Consider the following 22,614-nt stretch of genomic DNA (forward strand, 5'->3'; position numbering starts at 1 on the left):
AATAACGTAGTCTACACTCGAACTCAATGGAGATGAGTAAAACTCAATAAGCCGGACGGAATGTAAATGGTTCAGTGATCTGATGAGTCGAAAAATCGCAACCAGGTTTGAAATAGGTCCCGACGTTCTACGGCACGACAGAAAACAGCATGTAAACCAGAACTGCATATCATACGGTGTCATTCCACTCGTGCACGAACAAAATTAGAACAAAAATGGATTGCATGGTGAACGAAAGCGCCGGAAGAAAATGGTGAAGAAGCAAAGATAGAGAAGCAGGGAAAGATAGGGAAATATGTATTCCTCCGTGGCAGTACTCTCATGACGAAGGTATTGCGTACAATTACTTGTTCGTTTACTTATTTGAGCGCCGCGCGCACGAGAGGTGCAGGGCGAACGTGATTGGACACATTCCAACTAAATACTTCACTCTCTATCGTTTAAGGGCTGGAGAGAAAATAAATTCCTTCAACGTTATCACTTTCCAACACACAATACCACATGTGGACTTCAAAACGAGGCAGTCCCTTAAAAAGAAAAGTATTAGGCCATTAAAAGGGCGACTCGCCGGTGAACAAGCTGCCATTTTTTACTGCTTTTCGGCTCGCAACGTAAAGGCGGGCTCCGAAATAAAACGGGTGCAGAGCCATCTTTCGCCGTGCTCGTAAAGGCTCCCGCTAAAGTGAAACTTTCCCTGCAGACACGTAGAATCGAGCAAAGCAACTCAACAAGAGAAGATCGAAGTTTGATTTATACGTACCAACTAAGAGTCTACGTTTCCATGTTAGCTCGCACGAGGAGAAGGAAGCTTTCGGAGTCTGATATATATAGCGAGCTCGTCCATATAACGGGAATTACATCCGCGCTATAAAAATTGGGAAGCGAACTGAGACAAAGGATCGGACAGTCGTAAACTGCGATCGCAAAGAAAGAAATGCCGAAATAAAATGGAAACAATAGGGGAAAGAGAAGGGCCTCGCAATTGGTCCAAGGCGAAACACCTGGGCTTAAGAGTTGGGCCGAGCAAATGGCGTCGTAAAGGAAATATCGTAAACGGGCAAATGGGCTCGCGATTAAAGGTAGACGGGGCTGCAACTGTCGTCAGACTCTTACATGGAAGGCTCGTGCGTGTACCGAAACGTGTTAAAGAACAGCGCCGGTTTTATCGCGGAGAAACAGGGGAAGCTCGGTTGACATATATAGATATACCGCCCTTGATCTGTCCGGAGTCGCCGGAGTGCGCTGCAAATATGGACAATGTTAGCGTGCGGTGAGACGACGACGGAAGGTGAAGCCACTGCGTGCCAGTCAGTATGCGTTGCGAGGACACGTGGGACGTCACGTGTTCGGATACGGATGGCGCAGTGGACACTTGTGCAGCAGGGATGGGATGCAGACGAAGCTCCTGTTTACTCCAGCGAACTCCGTACTTGAAGTGGGATTGTGTAGCGTTTTTCTTTGCTATCGATTATAATCTGTACTGTTATGGGTAGCTCATCTGTATTTCGGAGGCACGTTTCTAGTTTTGTTCTTCGTGTTTGGGGAAAGCGGCGAATACGGAGTGAATTGTCCGAGTTCGGTTGTGTCTGATGGCGACTGGCGTGAAGAATTGCAATACTCCTGTACTGCGAAGGAAGCAGTACATAAGGTGAGTAAAAGCAAAAGAGAAAAAAAAAGAGAGAGAGAGAAAGCGTGTGTGGAAATAGTCACAATAAAAAAAGTGGAGAAAGCGTGCGATAAGTGTCGCTCGGAATTTTTACGTTTCAGCACTCGAAATTCCTTTTGCAAAGGACCTAAAATCTGTCAAGCGAATGTTGAAAGCCATCAAAGGTACGTGTTGTTCAAATCATGGCACATCCCATATACCAATAGTTGAAGCGAATAGGACGAACTTGTCCTAAATCCAATCAATTGGGAAAGAAATACGAGGGGGAAATCCTCCTCTCACATGTAAAGTCTCTTAACCCCTCCCGAAATACTTTTCCGGATACGCGGCTGTCTTAGACAGTTCGTTTGGCGAATCTTGCGAATGTTGGGCGCTCTGCATTATGTTGCGGCTCAAAAGAGCGACATAAAACAGCCTTCTTACACGACTCAACAACCAATCAATCTGCCATCGACGTTACACGTCGTAATTCGCCTGACAACGAATCGAGGGCAGGGAGAGGTAGGCAGATCGCTCGGCAATAAGGCGCCACCAACCAACCACGAATCGACAAACGTCAACCATAAGGATTTTTTTTCAAGCGCAAAACACAAACGAGACAAACTGAAAGCACTTCACTCGAAGCCTTACAGGCAATAAATAACCCGTCAACTAATCGGATATATCCCCCTATCAAACCAATTTGAGCAGAGCCACGCCACGAGACAGTTTCAAATTACATCTACCCACCACACGAGCCGCTACGGGCGACAAGCGAGATATGTGTTTCGTCAAAATATCAGTGCAGATACACGGACGGGAAGACCTTCGCGGCCGTCATCGGAGCCAAATTAATGGAGCCAATCAGAGGCGTGGATACAAGGTTCAAACGTCAGACCGCAAATGATGTGAGCGTGCGAGTCACAGAAGTATCATGAAGCACCTGTCAATCAAGCGGTTGCGCGGCTGCCATCATTGATGCTCGAGCACAAAGCGCAAACTGGCGTCACAGTAGAACCTGTACAAGTAGGCGTGTCACGTTTGATTCCTTTCAGGGTGTACGTGGTATGTGAGGTCGCACAATTATGTGGCTCTGAAACTAAAACGGGAGCGCTTCTGATGTGTAGCGAATGAACCGTGAGGTGACGCTCGCTTGCCGGAATGGGAACGTACTGCTTTCTTCAAGCGAGTTCGCCATTTTCGTTTTGGGTCTTGCGTTGTTAGTTCCCAGTAGCATGTTAACCTGGGCGATGAATTCAGGTTCTCCCAATGCCGTTGGGAATAGCTCAACATCACGTACGTGCAGTCGTGCACACACAGAAAGAGAGAGAGAGACTTTGTACTAAATACAGAGCAAAAGCAATCTCGTCAAATGTAATTGTATCAGTGAATATACATTGAGTAAACTATGCACAGGGTTCGAAGGGGTTCGGTTATTGCGCTAAGTGATAAATTTCTTGAAGCATTGTCTCTGTAATGGTAATGGCAATGGTAGTGTGTAAGATGATGCGAAAATGGCGAAAGGGTTAATCTCGCAGGAATTTTCCAGAGATGAACGGCGCCATAAATTTTCAACTCACAAGAAGTTCACCTTCAGCTTAATACCCCGTCCGTGCGATGTCGATAAACAGCTTTATACTAATCGAAGTTTCATGCAAACCTGATAATCAACATGCAACAGATAATCCTGAGTCGTCGAAACATCAAAAACGTAAGGTCTTACGTTTTTGATGTTTCGACGACTCAGGATTATCTGTTAAACCTCAACGCTCCTGTATCTGCTGAATATATGCCGCATCTTCACACGCGTGTCGTGTGTGACCTTAGTTTAGCGATCGGATGCAGTGCAGCACTTCTTCTGCATCTTCCCAGACGTGCCATCCGAGGACCCAATCAGTGAACACCCACTCACTTCGGATATACCCACCACGAGAGCGTCCACAGGCCACACTCACTCGAACCGACCACGCTATACGACGCTTTAAATCGCATAAAACCTTGTGTATCTCCAACGACCGCGGTATTAGAAACCATCTCGCACTAGCTTTCGCTCTTGCTTTTCCCCACATGTCCCGATTTTTCTGCTTCCGGTAACCAACAACACTGCTGCGTACATTAAAATTCACCGGAACCACTGTTCCCCCTTGGACAAGGCAGGGAAGATATCAGCTTTCTCCTGCTTCACCATGGTCCTACCCGGCCCTCTTCTGGCGACATTTCTGCAGTTCAAGGCTGTCGTGCTGGTCGTAGTATCGACCCTCCGGCCTTGAGTCCATGCTGCCTAAGCCCTTCACTCTATCGCACCTGTCACCCACTTTGCGCCTCCCATGGCTTGATCCCTGCATCCACTGCCTGACAGCTATCACTTCATGCCGTGTACACGGCCGTCGCTCATCAACACCTCCCTCAACCCTTCCTGGCATCGATGTGGAGGGACATGGAGTGGAGGGACATGTGGAGTGATGTGGTGACCCCATGCCTCCAGCGCTTCGCACAGCGCAGAACTTCATGAGGAACACCATAGTACGTGGAAGTCGTGCTCTTCAAGGTCAATAACGAACTGTGCTACGGGGCACATCCAAACTTGGCATTCGTTTAGTGTTCGAGTAAACCAAGAACGTGTGCTCTGAAATAGGAACAGGCACATATATCACCAGGAAAAAGCCTTTGACATGGACAGCAAAAGTGAGCTACTGAAATTACGAGGCTCGGTTACTAAAAATGCGTTTCTAAAAAAGTTGTTCCTAATTGCGTCCCGGAGTAGTGATCCACCAATTAAGCGGAAACTTTCCTCTCTCAGCGTCACCACATATAGTTGCTGTTTTTGAGTAGTGTGTATACTTGAAATAGCTTAGCTTTTTCAAGATGATGTTGAAATGATGTTCCACCTATTTCGTGTATTCTAACCACACTGTAGGGTCGGATACATTTACGACGAAACACTGCCGACAAATTGACATCCCAACATTATTAAACGTCACAAGCACACGGTTCGCTAGAGAAAATAACTGCACTTTTGATGCACTTGGCGCAATACAGGCATCCTCGGAAGCTGAAAAAAAAAAAGTCGAAAAACACAAAAAAAGACATAGTGTATAGCCGCGGAAGTGAGCTCAACGCAGATGTATACGTATCCACGTGATACGCCCGCCACATTAGGCTGGCTACATCGGGCAAAGAGCAGGTGCTTTTGTGCGACGAAGATAAAATGGAACATTAACCGCCTCGCAACAAAGCGTCGTTAATACAGCTCCCTTGGACGACATTAAAAACGCTCCAAACGCGCCATTGGTCTCAAGAAATGAGCCCGTCAGGCGGAGCAGCATATTACACCCGGCCAGGCGCGCCTGTGCACACAAAGAGAAGTAACTCCGCCAGTAATACTAATCATATCGCCCAACTTAGATCGTTCCGAGTGCTGGGTTAAATGGCTTCCGTCTGAAGGCTGGCTTCAAAAGGAGCTTTTATTCGCGTAAAGCAGCCTAGCAGAAAGCAGCGCGGGAGCTCATAGAGGAAAAGAAAAATCGTGCGTGATGGTTCATTCCAGAGAAATAAACGAAATAAATGAGAAGAACCGAAAGCAAACGTGAAGAGCGAAGCAAAACTTGCATGTAACGTGCGCGTGTTTCGGGACTGCGCCTCTTTAATTGTATGGTTTCTGGGCTCGAAAATCTGTTTTGAAGTGTGTGCGTAATAACAAAGTGAAAGTGCGCGCTCTTTTCGAAATAATTGTGGGGCCTCTGGTGGCTGTTACGACTGCTGGAACGAGTGTACATCGTAAAATGAATACAAAGTGATTCTTGCCCTGGAAGGTGCGAAGGTGCGCTCTTTATGATTACCCCGCGCTCGCTCACATAAAAAGGGTCCGAAGCATTGCCCGGGGAAATGTGCTTGACGACCTTTATATTTTGGTCCTCCTTCGCTCTGTGCTTCGTTTGCATCTCGGATGTAACTACAGCATATGTAGAAAACAAAACATCCACAACAAAATCTGGCTAGGAAAGTAAAACTGCAGCAGCCGCTGCCGAATCCTCAGAGAGAGCCCAACTGATTCGTTTAGAAAGGAAAGGCTGGATGCTTTCACCGTAGCTCCAGCAGTAATATAGTCGTGACCGATGGATGGTCCATCCATCGATCACGATTTTTGCTGCTGGAGCTTTCCTTCAAGAAAAAATAGGAAAAAAGAAAAATATCGCGGTTTCAGCAACTTAACAATTTCGCCTACTGGAGTACCACTCGTACCCTTTCGCCCGCTGGAATGTACAGGAGAAAGCAGACATGATTGAAAAGCATGTTCAGAGCACAGTACCCCGTACCTAGCCAATCCTAGCCAAACCAGCATCCCCGGTGACATCATTCTCTCCTTGACGACGGGAGGCGTACGCCTTAAGTAAAGGTAACCTCCCGGCATGTTGGTGTGGTAAGACATCATGGGCGAAAAATAGTGTAAACAAAGAGTAGGACGCAGGAGTAGGAATGTAAAATTTCCGAAAACTTTGACACCCGACTACTCAATAAAACCCCACCCGCGAGGGCGTACCGTGCTCCTACGTTTACTCAATGCAAGCGGAAATTGATGTTGTCTACATATCAAGCTCTGAAGGGCGCTCAATCCTGGTAGGTTTGAAAGGGAGTGACCATCGTGGTGCAAAGTTATGCTGAAAAAACGTACGAATCCCGTGTTCAAAACAATCAAGATGGCGGTGATATAAAGGGCTGCTCAGACGTTGCTCTTCAGACGTGTCGCTTTGGCGGAGACGACTCCGTGTTGTTATTTACCTGTCCTTCAGTGAGCAGACGATATCTGCTTTTGTTGTCGTCTGCTAATTACGTCGGCGTTTCTCACGTTGTTCATTTCGCGAGCAACATGGGGTTGGCGATTCGCACAAGGAGAAATGCCTCCAACATTCGGCAGCGGTCGAACCATTTTCAACAACTGTCATAAAGGCTGCGGCGAAAGCCGTGAATGACGATGGCGATCTTTCGCCGCGGCTCATCGAAGTACATTGTTGGCCGAGTGTGAAACCAAAACTCGGGCGCCTCACACTATGCTAGCACACGAAACATGCATTCTGGAATTCTTGAGGATTTTTGTTTTCACCTTTGCTACTGAAAAGAATAAACATGAAATAAACTTTTTTTTTCGTGAATATTTCCGTTTTTTTTTTCTTTCTTTCTTGGCCTTATATCTCTAGCAGGAGACCGACACTGTGTCCGTCTCCTGCCTCCCTGTATTTGTTTGCACTCTTTTTCGCCCATGGCGTACGCCTTTTTGTGACACATATGCAATTACTATATCAATTGTCACAGCGGTGGAACGTTGCGGAGGCAGCTTGCCGTTGTTGTGCTCACAGCTGTGGGCATAGTCACGTAAACTGCAGGGGCTGAGCGAACAATTAAGAGAAACAGAACATTTAAGCCTCGCCAACGCCCACACAGAGAAGAATAACCGTTCGAGAATGAATTTCGGCTTGTCCGTATTTTTCACCTTTAAGAGGTTCTTTAAACATATAGGACGCCAGGAGATCCTTAGCCATTCGTTGGTTCTCGACGATAGGAAACGTTCAACGTTCAGAGTTCAACGCCATCTTTGAGATTATCGTCACGACAAGCTGAAAATGATTGTCACAAAAAGGCGTACTAACCGCGCTTTCCAACAACCAAGAGCGATAACTGTATCCTTCTGTGCAATAGTTAGCCTTCAACGCGTTATGCGGTGAAGTGCTACACTGGGCTCGCTCCGGTATAAATGATCTCAACTCGTGGCTCAAGTCTGGTCATTGTCGGTATAGAGCCGGCTACAGTGAGTCTATAGAAGGTGATGATGAAGGAGTCGAATAATGCAAGTGTTGTGAAGGTTTTCCTTTGCTTTTGTTCTAGGTTCTCTGTTGTGTTTCCTGGCGAATCCTAGGACAGTTGCTCCTGAAGTAAGTCCGGGACACGCACTACCTACGTTACATTTCTCTTGGGGAGTTCCCCCGATCCAGCCTCGAATTTTTTGGACGAACTGAGTGTCAAAAGTTGTATGGTACTGCAGCGGCCTCCCGGTAAAGGAACATGAAACAAAAACTGAAATGGGCCACTGGACGTCCGCAATGGCGAAAAGTACGATTCACGGAACGACTTAGTTAACGTAGTGACTTCGTTTAGTTTCCACAGAACCACACGCGGCAGTTTAAAAAAAAAAAGCTACGCTATTTTATTTATGAAGCACATTAAGCTACGCATTATATGGTGTCATAAAGTTCACTTGTCGTTTTTGTTCAGCTCTTCACTTCAGGACGCACGTAAGATCATTCATCTTTCACGTACATGTAACCCAACCCCAAAAGAAGACGGAAAGTATATGCTACAGAAGCTTCTCACAGGAGTTGTAACGTATCCACACCTCCAACGTAGCACAACCTAAGAAGAAAGAGAAAGGTTGTCACACTTCGGAGCAAAAAATGCCAGACGTTGCCAGCCTAAATGTCACCTATAATTGAATCATCCTCACCTCTGTGGGAACGGTTCTGGACAATACCAGCACTCCATAAGAACCACTTCATTAAATGCTGGCACAATCGCCTACCCCATATAACAAAATAGGCACACAAAAAATCACGTCGGGGTGTTGTAATGGACTTAACACTCTGATACAACCAGCGTCGGTTGGTTGGAGATTAGGGATTTGAGAAGGCCTCTCCAAACTGGATACAGAATCCCGTCTTACAAAATGTTGCCAACTTTCAAAGTGATCGGCCAAGCGTGCCCGTAACAACTAATGTCAGCCGCGCGGTGTGGTCTAGTTTTTAAGCCGCGTCCTCTTTCCAGTCCTCCGTTCTCTCTGCTTTCTTTCTTTCTTCTTCTTTTTTCGATAATTCAATCTCCCTGACCTTCATCTGGCAACAGTGGCGTCCACAATCCTGCTTTTTTTCCCTTTTTACCAAGAGGAAGCAGACGACACGGTTGGCAGCGAAGCACAGTGCAACCCCACAAATGATTTCACGCCATCTTGAGTCCGAATGGGGCGTTCCAATCGCAGACTACGGGAGAGTCAAGGTTGTATCCCTCGTTTCTCGTCTTTGTGCTGAAATCAGCGGGCGGACGCTTATAAACCGCTGCAATCGAAACGCGATAAAAAGTCCTAGGGACAAAACCCGAGGAAGAAACATCGATTTCTAGTGGGGCTTTCCTTTATCCTATTCCTTCCTTTTTCTACCGGTACTTTTTTTTATCGCGTCAGTTGCATCGATGATGTGAATCGGGAACTCGAGCAGTGTGATTTCGAGCGTTTTATTCGATTTGAGAGATCTTGCTACATGTAACTCGCGTGTATTTGAAAAGAAACGAATAAAAAGCGCGCATGTTCGAAGCCTGTTCGTAAATGCCATTCAGGTGGTTGACACAATGAGTGCAGGCCGTCAACAAGGACTGAGAAATGTGTGGCTGTGGTGGCCCGCACTAGCCGCTTTTGCGTGGACGAACATTGAAGATTACGCGATGTACATCGTGCGGCTCACAAGTGGTAAAACCTCTGGGCCTTTGTAGCTGCGCTAATAAAGAAAGGATGCCGGGACTTTGAGGAAGTTTGCCGTTTTGAAGCTTCATTCCGACCGGCGGTGCAACGACTGGAACGAGAGGCGGACTCAAAGCCGTGTTAGATTCCCATTAAAGGACTTCTTGCTTCGCCGAGAACGTCGCGTAGACATCTGGCGGCTTTAAATGCAAAGTGAAAAGCGACAGCGCGTGACGCCTGCTGCTCGTTCCGATATTCCCGGACACGACCGAACGTATTGCAGTATATTAGGTGGCACGAAATTGCGCGAAAGCTGTCGCAGTTATCTTAGTGACTCATATTATAGGGCCAGGATATTTACGCACTAAAAACGATGGAAATAGGCAGGCGTTTAGGCCCCCAAAATACCAAAATAGGCAATAAAAAGCAAAAATAGGCACGTTAATCTGGTACGCTCTTTGGCTTTCTTGATGTTTCAGAATGCTCCATCAAGGAAAACTTGCTCGTTTAAAGGCTACGATACCATACAAGCCTTGACGTCTGGTACATGAATGCTCAGGCAGCCGGGAAACACCGGAATTGAATAATACTTTTAGTTTTCGGTCCTCGAACATCTTGAAAGGCCCAGCGAGGAACAAAAGGCGCAAACACGCAGTAACGAAAAGCAAAGTACAGCACTCAGCGCGAGCCTGAAAGCCGCACTCGGACTTACACCTCTAAAAAAAAGGCTCTTATGGCGTCTAAAAATGTTAAAAGAGGCTACAATTCAATAGAGTCGATAAAAAGGCAGGCAACCCTGGAAATGTCGTATTTAGGCGTTTCTAGGCATTTATAGGCAAATACCTAAAAATCCGGGCCCTACGTTATATATGTCGCATCGCTTAGTTTACTCTCTCTCCGCTTTCCACGCCGAGACCGGGAGGTGATGCGGCTTCGAATCCCCGCACAGGCTGTGCTGCCTAGAGTCACTAAATAGGGAGCAGAGTAGCGACACTGAGCCACGCCAGCGAGCGAGCCCGCCATCTTGGGTCCGGCGCGGCTGTGTCGCCTATAGCAATGGGACGCCAACCTCCCTCTTCTCCGCCGGAGAACTGTGCGCAGTCGAGCCAGCTCGCAACCGAGGAAACCGGTTTTGGATGGAGGGGACTCAACATGGACGGCGAGTTCCTGGAACGAGAAACCACGTGACACGATCGGGCCCAATCGCGGACGCCGAACGGCGGCTCCGGCGCGGAAAAGGAATGCGATACTCGGTACCCCTATTTAGTGACTCTAGTGCTGCCCTGGGTTTTCCGGTAGGCTTTCCAGTCCAATGTCGGCACAGTTCTCCCTGAACTCGATCCTGGACGCACACTAACCCCCCCCCCCTGTCCCCCACTCCTTCCTGGTGTCCCCTCTCCATATGTTCACGTCTGTACGCCGCTCATAGCCACAGTTGCTTCGCGGCGCTAACACGGAATTAAAAGAAAGGTTTACTCTCTCTCCTTCTCTCTCTCCCCCTGGGTGGCGGAGTCTTATTAATTTACTAACCAGGGCTAATCCTCACTCAAGGCATTGAATGTATGCAACCGGGTACTGTTAGAAGAAAACAATCAAGTGTCGTTGCCAAGCAGTTCCGTGGTTAATAGCACATGACGAAAATATTTCGCATGCTAATCGGATACAGAAAGTGCGAAAATTGAAATCAAGAGCGGAGAATCGAATATAGTAGGTATGTAGTACTAAAAAACCGAGGCACACAGACACCATTATCATGTAACTGGACACCAAAAGGTGCGTAATATCACGCACGAAATCTCATAATCGATGACGTGACGTCATATTTCTGTGAGGAATATGGTTCGAGGGTACCAACTAATTGCATGTAGAAAGGTCCACTAATGCAAAGTTTAGATCGACCAGTGTAAAACGATATTGGGTTAGTGAGGCACAGCGTTTGTGTCTTGAAATTGTGTAGGTTAAGATCAAAGCTGTTGTAGCGCCTTGTAGACTTCCGTATACACTCCTTAACTCGGCGCTAACTGAGAGCTATAGTTCTATTTTGTCTGATAAAGCTCACAAAACGCGTGCAGGCCATACAGTATCTTTTGCATGTTTGTGTTCAAGAAAATGGTCATTGCAACGTTATTCCGGCACTTCTGATTCTTGAAATTCACGTCCTACCAGTCTAGGCGGAAAACACATTCTCACTGATAAAAAGAAGGACGCACATAACATGCACGCGTAAAAACAAAGTGGAAACGCAAAACATGGCCAGATAACCCCGATAGCAACTCCACCTAGCCACGCCCTGATCGTTCATGATTACTCAGCAGCGCCCCCTCGCGAAATACACAATTACCTACGATTCCCCCTCAACGACCGATTAGGCCTAACAAATTCCCTTTTCCGAACAGACGTAGCGAGCCTCAACATGGTTGCCTTCGTCGTGCTCCATATGCTTGCTGATATTTCAAGGCACATGCATTCGGAAGAGTACGAGCGAAATTTTCATGAGCTATGGCAGTCGTGAGTTGTGTTAATCTTCGCTGCGTAAGATCGACTGGGCTAATCGCAATACAACATTACAAAGGTCGTGAGAATAGCAGACGCAGGAAAAGCAAATGATACGGCGCAAGAGAGAAGATATGCTCAGGTATAATCGCTTGAAATAGTCGAGTAGGCGTTACTTGTTCTGTGGGGCGCTTTCCGACGAACTCAGATGGTGGCGTTGTCTGGGAAAGACGTATAGCGGTCATAACTCACGTAGAACGCAGGATGAAACCCTTGGGTATCTATGGCGTCGTTGCACTGGAGAGAAATGAGAGAAAAACCGTCCGTAGTCGTCGGCACAACACCCCATGCGAACGAGGGCTTGTTGTTACAAATGTGCAATAACCAGCAATTATCTAAGGAAAAAAAAAACATCTACAACGAAAACGTGCGTCAAATCCTCGTTGACAATTACCAGTTATATTGCCTCTACAACCAATGCCGTGGATGACACCATATGACAGCCGAAACGGAAACACTGCTATCAGTGCTTCCGCTACATGACGAACGGTATTCTTAGGCGCAAACCCTTTTCTGAATTTTCGGCCTACACATAGAGTGAAGCAAAGGGTCGGTGCCATCTCTGAACAGTTCCATGGCTATGTGCACATGCATGGCCGAATATTATCGTTGCGCGGCGTCGGTTAATTACGCAATACAATATATTTTGTAACATACGCGTCAAGCAGGCAATAAACGGTTGTGCGTGACCTTTGCACGGACTGCGTTAAGGGGGACACCGGAACGCATTGCACGGACGCAACATATTGCTTTCTTCCGAAAGCTAGGGAAATCGTTAACTTGATAGGGGAGCTCGGTCTCATACATACACAGCAGAAACATTCATAAAAATGTGGAGCAGTTTTATTGCAATGAGGTTTGTTTGTGGAAACATTCTCGAAAAAAAAAAAGGGGGAGGGGACATTTGGTCAAAATACGAAAGTAATAATAACAAAGTTAGTTGCCAAAGAACGAAGACATAAAGCAGAAGCCATCGGCACGTCCACAAACATAAAACTCGAAACCGAAAAAGGTTCGGTCATAAAATTATTACAAGAATTTGTCTTAAAAGGACGGCAGAATGCCAAACATCATCCTCTGAGCATACCAAAGCGTTCCTTTCTAGTCCATTTTCCTCCTTGCCAGTTCTTCCAATATTCACTAAAACCCGAAATCGTGACTTAAAACAGGCGAAAAAAGAAAAGTAATAATAAAAGCGCAGACGATTGGAGAAACTCCACCGCAAGACGGCGGTGCATGCGCAGGAGTTGGCTGCAGCCAATTACGACTCAACCATTTTTACGACTCATCTTTTGCGTGTTTCGGTTTCGTTTTTGCTGCTTTCCTTTCCGTGCACGAATGGCAGGACCATTTTCGTGCTGCACGACAATGGAATAAATGTGGCCCAAACGGCGCTCTGCACAGCTATACACAGACGCGCAAATGACTCGATTGGGCCTGCTGAACAACTGAAACAAGAGGGCCAAATTATAGGTTTCGCTGCCTCGTACCCCGGCCTCGTGTGTGACTGTGGTTCATTCCGTCTCCCTTCTTTGTTTCTTTCTTTTTAAGCGTTGGCGAGGACGAGTGATTTTTCGCGTGCTATTGTGCCATTGGTGGCAATGTCTTTTCTTGCGGTGATTATGTATCATTCTAGACCGCAGTGAGGTTCGCTGGTTGGTGCTCCATTAGTTTTTGAGGCTGCCTTTCACGTAGAGGTGGGCCACTTAGAATCGTAGAGCGCAGGCATCTATGGTTGGTCTGAATAATGTAAATTGTTGGACTGTGGAGACCGTTCGTTGATGGTTGTCGTATCATGCAGTGCAACGGTAACGAAAAGCAATATTTGTTACGACGAAGTGGGTAAGTGATGAGTGATGATTTGATGCATTGCCACAACAATTAATCCTTTTCGGGACTAAATGAGTCTGACTTTGTTGTTTGTAATGTCCCGTTGACATCTTTGGTTTGATTCGTTTTATTTCTCTACTTTCTCTTCTATTTACATGCACTGGAGTAATCTGCCCCGACGTTGCCGGGACGCACATCTCCGTATTTTTTCTATTTCCCACCAATTAATAAATCAACCTTGAATTAAACTGATACGTCAATTTATAAAACTTGTGACACGCATAGAGCGCAATTTATATTTAAAAAAAAACACATGAAAAACCAGTATATTATTTCTTACTTGCTTGAAGTGAAGTGTATTGTAAACTGCTACTTAAGTCCCCGATCTTAGACGGCCCCACTCAAGTATTGTAACAGAATATAGAAAGCAAATAGAAATGAAATGAAATGAAACGAAATAATTTTGCGGTGTTGCGTCAAATTCCAGCACGTGGCATACATAGTTACGTAGATTGCCGCATTCAGGGGGACTTTTGCGAAGTTTCGCGGACAGCTGCAGCGCTGGGGAGTAAAGTTGAGGGTCAGGGCAAAACAGAGTGTGAATTGCAATGTACACTCTAAAAACTGAACTTCAACGCATAGCACGCTGTGCACTAACCATTGCCACGAATGATAGGGTTGTCACTTCTGATTCGAAGAGAGTGGGGTACGGCTTTTTGTGGCAATCTGGATATATGATAATTGATACAAAAAGTGGGTACGGCCCTCTCTCTTCGACTCAGAAATGATACCCCTATCATTCGCGGCAATGGTTGGTGCACAGCGTGCTATGAGGTGATGATATGCTTTTAGAGTGTAGGGGACTAGACGCTGTTTTTACTGCCTAACTTAGAGTGTGTGTGAGAAAATAGATTCATACATGACGCGACAGTTACATAAGAAGCGATTATGACCTGAGCATCAGTGAGACACAGCTCATTTGCAATGCACCAATAAGCACGTCGGGATGGTCTCCGCGTGCCCGCTTCCTGCTTTCTTCGTATGGTCAGCACTCCTGACGTGCATGTACGTTCAATGCTTTCGGAATTCCGTGAGCCGTCAGGGAAACTGCGTCCGCCTTTCCAACCCCTACTACGGGAACATAGTTTCCAAACTGTGGCCCAGCTGCTGCGAGCCTGCATGAGCCCTGTCTAGGGCTGAAGAGCTCATGTACAGTCTGAAGCAGAGCTAACTGGAACGGAGCTTGGACCGGCGGGGCGAGTAGAGGACCACCCTAGCGGCGGTTAGGAGAAATAAAGAGAAAGAGTGTTTCGACTGTCCCACTTGTGCTGCTGGGGTGTCCGCCTTGCCATGAGCTGTTGACTCGGCATTACCGACAACTGCGGTTATCATCGCGACGTTTGTTTGGGTTTGCGGCGATTATGTAAAGGTGTATGCTGGCAAATATCGCGCGGATGCGATGCTGTTATCTCATTGATACAGGCGAAGGTGGACAGAAAATCAAACAAATTTGCCACTAGACTTTGTGCATCCTCATTTGTTTTACCGCAATCCTGAAAACGCCCCTCTCAGCGAACGGGACCACCTCCGCGTGTATCAATGAGAAAACGGCATCGCATCCGTGCGATATCGGCCAGCATACACCTTTACATAATCAAAGCAAACCCTAACAAACGTATCTATATAACCGCTACATAACCTCTATATAACCTCTTCGACGCATCATCTTAGATAAATGTGATGTTATTGTTGTTGTCTTTTATATGCATTGCGAGAAAACGAGAACAAAGTTATCGGAAGTACTGTGGAAACATGGTCGGAAAGAAAAACGTAAAAAGTGGGCCAATGCTTTTCTGCAGTTCATATGGCCATCTATAAATGGAACTACTCCATCTCCAAGGGGTATAGTGTCTGGCGATGTTCGGGGATTTGGCGCTGATCGCTAGCCTGCTGCTGCAGCTTTTGCTCTATAAGATGAGCTGCAAGAGTTTCCCAAATAGACTGGCAGCCCTGCTGTAAGGAACATTTGGGCACAGTTCTCTATGAAGTCGGACGAGGACGCACGATCCCTGCCGAGTAGTATGCCGTCATATCAGGCAGAGAAGTGTGTCGGTTGTACTGACGTCATCACTATATCGACTTTCGGCGCTGGACACCGATAAGAACAAGCATCTGCGCCACGTGAACGCGGTAACTTATTGGTCCTCAGTTGACAAAAACAGAAGTGGCAAGCCCTCGATAATCGTGCTCTGTAAAAAAGAATTATATGGTGGCCCCTCTACAACCTCCACTTTTCACACCGTTAATCGGCAAGGGAATCCTGGAATGGTGTTTGGGAAATAAAAGCGTGGCGAGCACGAGAATTCCACGTTCGAGGAATATCCATGCGCACGGATGGAGGCACAGCACGCTGGCTGTTATCTGGTAACAAAAGACTAGGGTAAAGTTTTCTTTCATTTGGTTTAGAACCTTCTATCCGGGGGCACAATAAACTTTATTATAATTTGTCATGCAGAATACGTGTTCAACTCCTTGAGCGTTCAAAGAAGCTGATCGAGTTTCTGAACTCAAGGTGTGTTTGTGAAACGCTGTTGTGGAAAGGACTAAAGAAGATGAAGTGCGTTCAAGGAATTATCAAGGCACGTTTGTGAAACGAAAGGCAGGTTGTGCCGAAAGTCCCCCCCCCCCCCACTCCCTCTCTCTCTCTCTTCCCTTTTCGTGCCAGTGTGGGGTAATGGTTAGTCCACTTGATTGGATTCTTCTTTCTGCCTCTTACTTTGTTTTGTCTACTTTTTATCGGTACCACGGTTTAAAATGTGATGTTCCACAATCATATGGCAGCCCATACTATACCATACCTAGAATGTGAACTGGATAGTTTAGCAACTGAAGTGCACACATACACAACACACGAAAAGGATGCCGTGCAATAGGACGCAAGAACACACTCACCAATCAAGCAGACAGATACGCGAGACCTAAACTCCACCTTCCTTCTTCCCCAGACTTCCCGATAATCATATTTCCTATCCGTATTTATAACCCCCCCCCTCATATTATCGATACACACCAACGCCCCACAGCTTCCCCAAAACCATCTGCCAACCACGAGGAACTTCCTTCTTTTTTTTCTAGGCAGACGCACCCAAAAATCGAACCTCTGTAATTCAAAACCGTGCACATTTATACGCACCCTAGGTCAGCTGTACGGCCGCAAATGTGTACCTTTGATATCTTCCGTTCACTCCTCTCCGTGGTTTAGATCATCATAAGTTTCCCCCTCTCCAGTTCGGAGCTTCATCTGCTGTTTTGCTATTCATTTTCCATGTGACACACACACGGCATACCCTCTTTCGCCGTTTAAAAAGCCCACTGTAACACTATATATTGCGTTCGTGAATAACTTAGCCAATCCCCGCTAGGTAGCGTGCGCGCACGGCCGGTTGATGTCCGTTCCCCTTTGACTGGTCGTCCTTTGTAGAGTTTCAAACTTCCTTTGTGTCGGGCCCATTGTGTTCGGCTTCCAGAAGAAGAAGAAAAAAAAAAAACAAGAATAGAGAAGAAAAATAACGCAAACTCTCTCTGGCGCTACAAAACTCGGTCGTATGTATATCACTATAAATATCGACATCTTTTTGTGTGTGTGTGTGTGCTACAGTTGTGCGTGTTTTTTTTTTTTTTTTTTTTCTAGCCAGTTTCCGATCTGAAATTGTTTAGTATCTCTACGTTCTCGTGTGTGCTGTAGCGAGGGCTTCCATTCGCTCTTTCTGCGAGACATTTCAAGGGGAAGGTTTTACAGAGAGTTCTTCACGTCAAAAAATTTGACAAGTGTGACGCTTTCGGGGAGGTCCTGTGAGGTTGTCACCACTTCTCCTTTGCTGCTCGGTTGATTCGACATCTCCTGTCACGTCATACACGACCCGTCTGTCTCTCGTCTTGGTCTCGTAGTTTTTCCGCGAGGACGAATTGGAGGCCCGCATTGTCGCATGAATGGTTCAGAAGTGAGGCGGTCTTCTCTGTTTGTATCTGGACGTTTGAAATGCAGGCCTTTCCGAGCTCTCTTTATGCGAGGTGATATAGAAGATCGGTGGCCATTGCGAATTTGAACTTTTTCCATTGTTAGCGTGCCACAGTGTCTGGCAGTGAACAGCCTACGGCAGAAATGGAGGCCATGTTCCATTATAATTTTTTCGCTTTCTCAATGTAGTGAAAAAGAGTACTAGTGGTACATTAGTGCACTGTGTATTTTTAAGCACGTTGCTTCTTAATCTTGCATGTGCTAGTCATGGCGCTGTAATAAGAATGAATGGCAAGCAAGCTTAGCTATACCAGCCAGCTGATCCGTAAGATAGCCTACCTGCACAAGTACTTTCACTTCTTGGCATGGTACATTTTCAGCATTGAACGTTATTAAACTCTAAAAAATACTTTCATGCAAATCATGCCTTACACACCCGCCCACCTTATCATCATCTAACGTGTACGTGTGTGTGTGTGTGGCTTACAGAAGAGCGGGATGCTCTTCCTCCCCCCTCCCCCACTCCCTTCGTGATTGCACAACCTGTTCCATGTCCCTGCGAGTTACACATGTCTGTCATGCGCTGAAAAAGACTAACCTTATTTGCGCAATACAGATTATGTTGTGTGGTTAAAGGTGACACTCTGGAAACTTTCACTGCATAACATGCTTAACGCACAGAATGATGCCGTTGTACGTCGTTGATGATTTCCGGAAAGTGCTTGGCTTAAGCCACTCTCTGACAAGCAACATATATGCAAGTGTTACAAAAAGGCGCCCGCCTCCAATCTTCAACAAATCGCCAGAGATAACGACGTTATATTTTTTATTCCGTGGTAACGCCGCGAAGCAACTGTGGCTATGAGTACCGAACAGATGTGGAGAGGACAGCAGGAGGGAGTGGGGGCAGTTAGTATGCATCCTGGGCAGACTTCAGGGTGAACTGTGCCTACCGGGAAACGTAGGAAAGACCTCATGCATGCAGACAGCCCAATCGGTGGTAGGATTTGAACGCACCACCGCCCAGTCTTCAGCACGACCTTGGCTACCACAAACGAGCGGGTGCTCTTACCCATTCGGCCATGCCGCTGATTTTCAAAAGTGCTATATGCAACGTCGTCTGCTGGTCGTACATTGTAAGTCGCTCTGTTTCTGCACATTCTTGTATCATGCATACAATAAACTTGATCGTGCGTGTTCATTCTGATAGGTTAAGAGCATTCAATTCCATTGTTCACGTATCGTCGCCGCTCTATGCAGGAACCACTGTGAAGAAGTCAAATTTCGGTTCTCAATGTCGCGATACCTAACACGACATACCCCTTTCACGTTTTCAACAGCATGCAGGGACTTTGTTGTCGCGTCTTTCACGTGAACCCACGCGAAGTAATTGAAAGTCCGATCGAGACAGCCCCTATGCAGCTATCCAGCAGCGAATCCGATTGGACGAAAGGAGATTGCCAATGGTGACGCCACAAATCATGACAGCACCTGGACTCTACGTATGCCAATTACGGACACACGCTGCTGTTGAATCATACCCTCTCCCGTGCCTCGCGTGGAGAGAAGTAATAAAAATAGATGAAAGGCAGCACGCACGAAATGTATTATCGGACGTGAAAACTTATATGGGGCGTTCTCAACCACTATAGAAGGAATACCCCTACAAAAAAAGGGATGTGCGGTATCACGCACAACATTTGCCTTTTCTCTTATGCCCGTGTTGGTACGGTGGGTCTTTTTTTAGGGGTATCTCTGCGCGGCAGAAGCATCTGCCCGAGGGACAGTGAATTGGGTGTAGGCTCACATTTCACTGTACCATTCAATTTTGAAGTACATACCTCTCTCTCACTGTGAGAGGAAAAATGGGTGAGATGGAAACAAGGGGAATTACGGTGGCCTTGCTACGTTTGTGCGCCTCTGGCTTCAAGTGCACGACATTGCTTAGTAGGTGATGGCTTAGTAGGTGTATGTAGTATAGTAGATGATTTGAAATTGATACCGTGTAACACGCAAGATAAGGTATGATAAACGTGAAAGTGGTCTGAAACTATATAAGGCAGAAGAATAAATTCTATGTCATTCTCTCTTGGAAGGACACACTTTTTAAATTCGGTGTTAACGCCGCGAAGCAACTGTGGTGATGAGCGGCGTACACACGTGCACAGATGGAGAGAGGACAGCATGAAGGAGTGGGTGACAGGATGGTTAGTATATGTGTTCTTCGCCGACTTCGGGGGGAACTGTGCCGACATTCGTCGGGAAAGACTGCCGGAAAACCCAAGGGAACCCTCAGACAGCCGGTGCCGGGATTCGAACCCGGCGTCACCTGGGCCAGTCTCGGCGTGGAAGGCGATCATCTCACCCGTTATGCCACGCGAGCTGGTGAAGGATATGCTGCCCAAGCTAGGGATAACTATGGAATTGATTCTTCGGATCGGCACCCATTCGTTACGTAACAAACGCGCTCAAAGTATCTTAAGAACTGGAGTATAGGTCAAACCGGAATCCAACCTCAACTTTCACATTTTAAGGAAAAGAAACAATATACTCCTCCCGACCCCTGTCCCACCCCCCCACCCCCCCCAAAAAAAAAAACATCTCCACATCTGACTTTGTTTCCGTATCATCCGGTGTACCACAAGGCTCCGTCCTATATAGGACCACCATTATTTTTAGTTTATATAAACGATCTTCCTTCCGGTCTCGCAAGCGCTGTGAGACACTTTGCCGATGATTGCGTAATTTACCGAAGAATCGTAAAAACTTCTGGCCACATCACCCTCCAGAACGACCTTGACCTAATTCGACAAGGGTATAACACGTGGCAAATGCCTCTTAACATCAACAAATGTCGCCACGTCTCCTTTTGTCGTAAACAGCCAAAGTTTCCCTACTCATACAGCTTGCGTGATAACACCTATACCTTATTCTAATTCGTGTAAATACCTTAGCGTTAATTTACAGTCCAATCTGGCATCGAACTCTCACGTAGAATACATCACTAACAAAGCTCACACTCGGCTCCCTGTGCCGTAACTTATACACCTCGCACTTCAACATATATGTTAAACACCGTGCATATACATAACGTTGGTTCGGCCACAACTTGAGTATGCTTCCGCTGTTTGGGACCTTATTACAAAATATCCAATGAACGACCTCGAAAGACTACAAAATCGTGCGCCACACGTTCCATCACATCAGACGACTCCCCTTATTCTAGCATTTCCACCATTAAGTAAACGCTCAACCTCTCACCGCTAGGTGATCGTAAACAAGTATCTCGCTTAACTCGTTTTCACAAAATCTATCATTCGGCCACGCTGCGACTACCTATATCATCCCACCTCATCGCATACGTTAGACGGCTTGCCCACCACAGGAACAGTTGTTCTCATCATCTTTCTTGCTAACATCCATTGTTCTCAGGAATTCCTTGCCCGGGTTCATTGTAGCCCTAACCAACCCCGAGCAGTTCCATAATGCAATCACACAACAATATTTGTGTTGAGTCATGTCATTAATGGCATAACAATGTTGCTGCATTACTCTGATTTCTTGCTACTTAGTTACTGTCGTCTTTGTAAGCTTGCGTTTCTCTCATATGGTTTTGTATTTATTTATTTATTTGTATAGATATTTAGATGTATATTCATTATCATATATAATATCATAATATATTATATTATATAATATATCATATATAATTATTGTACTTAGTTGTATATATGCATATGTATGAAATGAACGTGTTTATCGTATGCAACGTACTTTCCCTCCCCCAGTGCCCTTGGGGTATACAAATAAATAAATAGAAACTTGCCACGACAAGAAGCTTAATGGAATGCAGCGAAAATGAGAGCAACGCAAGAGAGCCTATTGCGTTGCGTAGACTTCATCGCATAGCATGCTCAAAACGAACCAAGCTGCTGCTGCTGCTGCTGATGATGATGATGGCAGAAAAATTATGGAGATGTGAGCCCGCTTTACGCGGGGCAAGTTAACGCCCCGGGTTCCCGGTTAACACCCCGGTTCCTTACGCGGGGCAAGGTAAGGAAAAAAAAACTTCTAAAAAGACCTGGTGCAGCAATTGGCTCCTCACTTTCAAGTTCAATGTATCTAAATGCTGCTAGCGTCCTGTTTTTCGTAGTCACATGTCCTTCCCATACTCTTACACCATCTCCGGCTTAACATTCCCCTTAAGGGACCACTGTAAGTATACCTTGGTGTCACCATCTCTTCGAATCTATCGTGGGTTTCTCACGTCACAACCATTGTCGATAATGCTTCTCGTACGCTATAGGTTACCTTCATCGCAACTTAAAATTAGCTACACATTCCCTTTATACGTCCGAAGCTGGAGTATGCATCCGCCATGTGGAACTCCACTCAAAAATACTTATCTGATCGCATCGAATCCCCCATCCTTTCAGACTACTCTTACTCATCTAGTGTCACTGCCATGAAAACACCACTTAATCTTTCTCCACTACAGATTCGAAGAAACATTGCCAAAGTCTGCTTGTTCCATAAGTTTTACCGTAATCATGTTCTTCGGGAAGGCTACATCACTCCTGCACACATCATATTCCCACGACTTGAGTACACAAATAAAGTAGAAAGGCATACCTGTCGCACATCCAACTTCACGCATTCCCTTTTTTTTCTTTTTTTCAGAACATCCATACTATGGAATAGCCTACCCTCCTCAGTTATTCACATAACTAACCCGAATCGTTTCCGCAGAACATTGTCTGCATTTTTCTGATTTTTTTACCCTTTCTTTATCAGTTAGTTATGCGTGGTTACCATGTTTGTTCGCTCCTGCTATATTATTATGTCTTGTGCTTTTTCTGGTGCCGTGCTGTGTTCAATATCAATTAGACTTGTATAATCTGTGTCATGTCTATAATATGTAACGTTGTTATATGTGCCACCTCCCCCCCCCCCATGTAATGCTCTCAAGCCCCTTGGGGTATTTAAATAAATAAATAAATAAAAGACGAGAGCTACGCTATGCCCTTCACGAAGGTGATAAGTGAGCGCTGTGCACCCTGACGATGAACC

At 46.1% G+C, this 22,614-nt stretch overlaps 1 protein-coding gene across 3 annotated transcripts in view; it reads right to left on the bottom strand.

The window, feature by feature from the left end:
* The window catches only part of LOC135394479 (dachshund homolog 1-like), a 238,326-nt gene that overhangs the window by 114,552 nt on the left and 101,160 nt on the right, over positions 1–22,614 (bottom strand). The window contains exon 3 of one of the 3 annotated variants that reach the window (XM_064625234.1): positions 8,012–8,050. The exons of the other annotated variants lie outside the window; for them this stretch is intronic. Within the exon in view, the coding sequence (XP_064481304.1) occupies positions 8,012–8,050 (39 nt within the window). The remainder of the gene's footprint in view (positions 1–8,011; positions 8,051–22,614) is intronic. 3 annotated transcript variants of the gene reach the window in all.

This window comes from Ornithodoros turicata, chromosome 5 (assembly GCF_037126465.1).
Source record: "Ornithodoros turicata isolate Travis chromosome 5, ASM3712646v1, whole genome shotgun sequence".
NCBI classification, from domain to species: Eukaryota; Metazoa; Arthropoda; class Arachnida; order Ixodida; family Argasidae; genus Ornithodoros; species Ornithodoros turicata.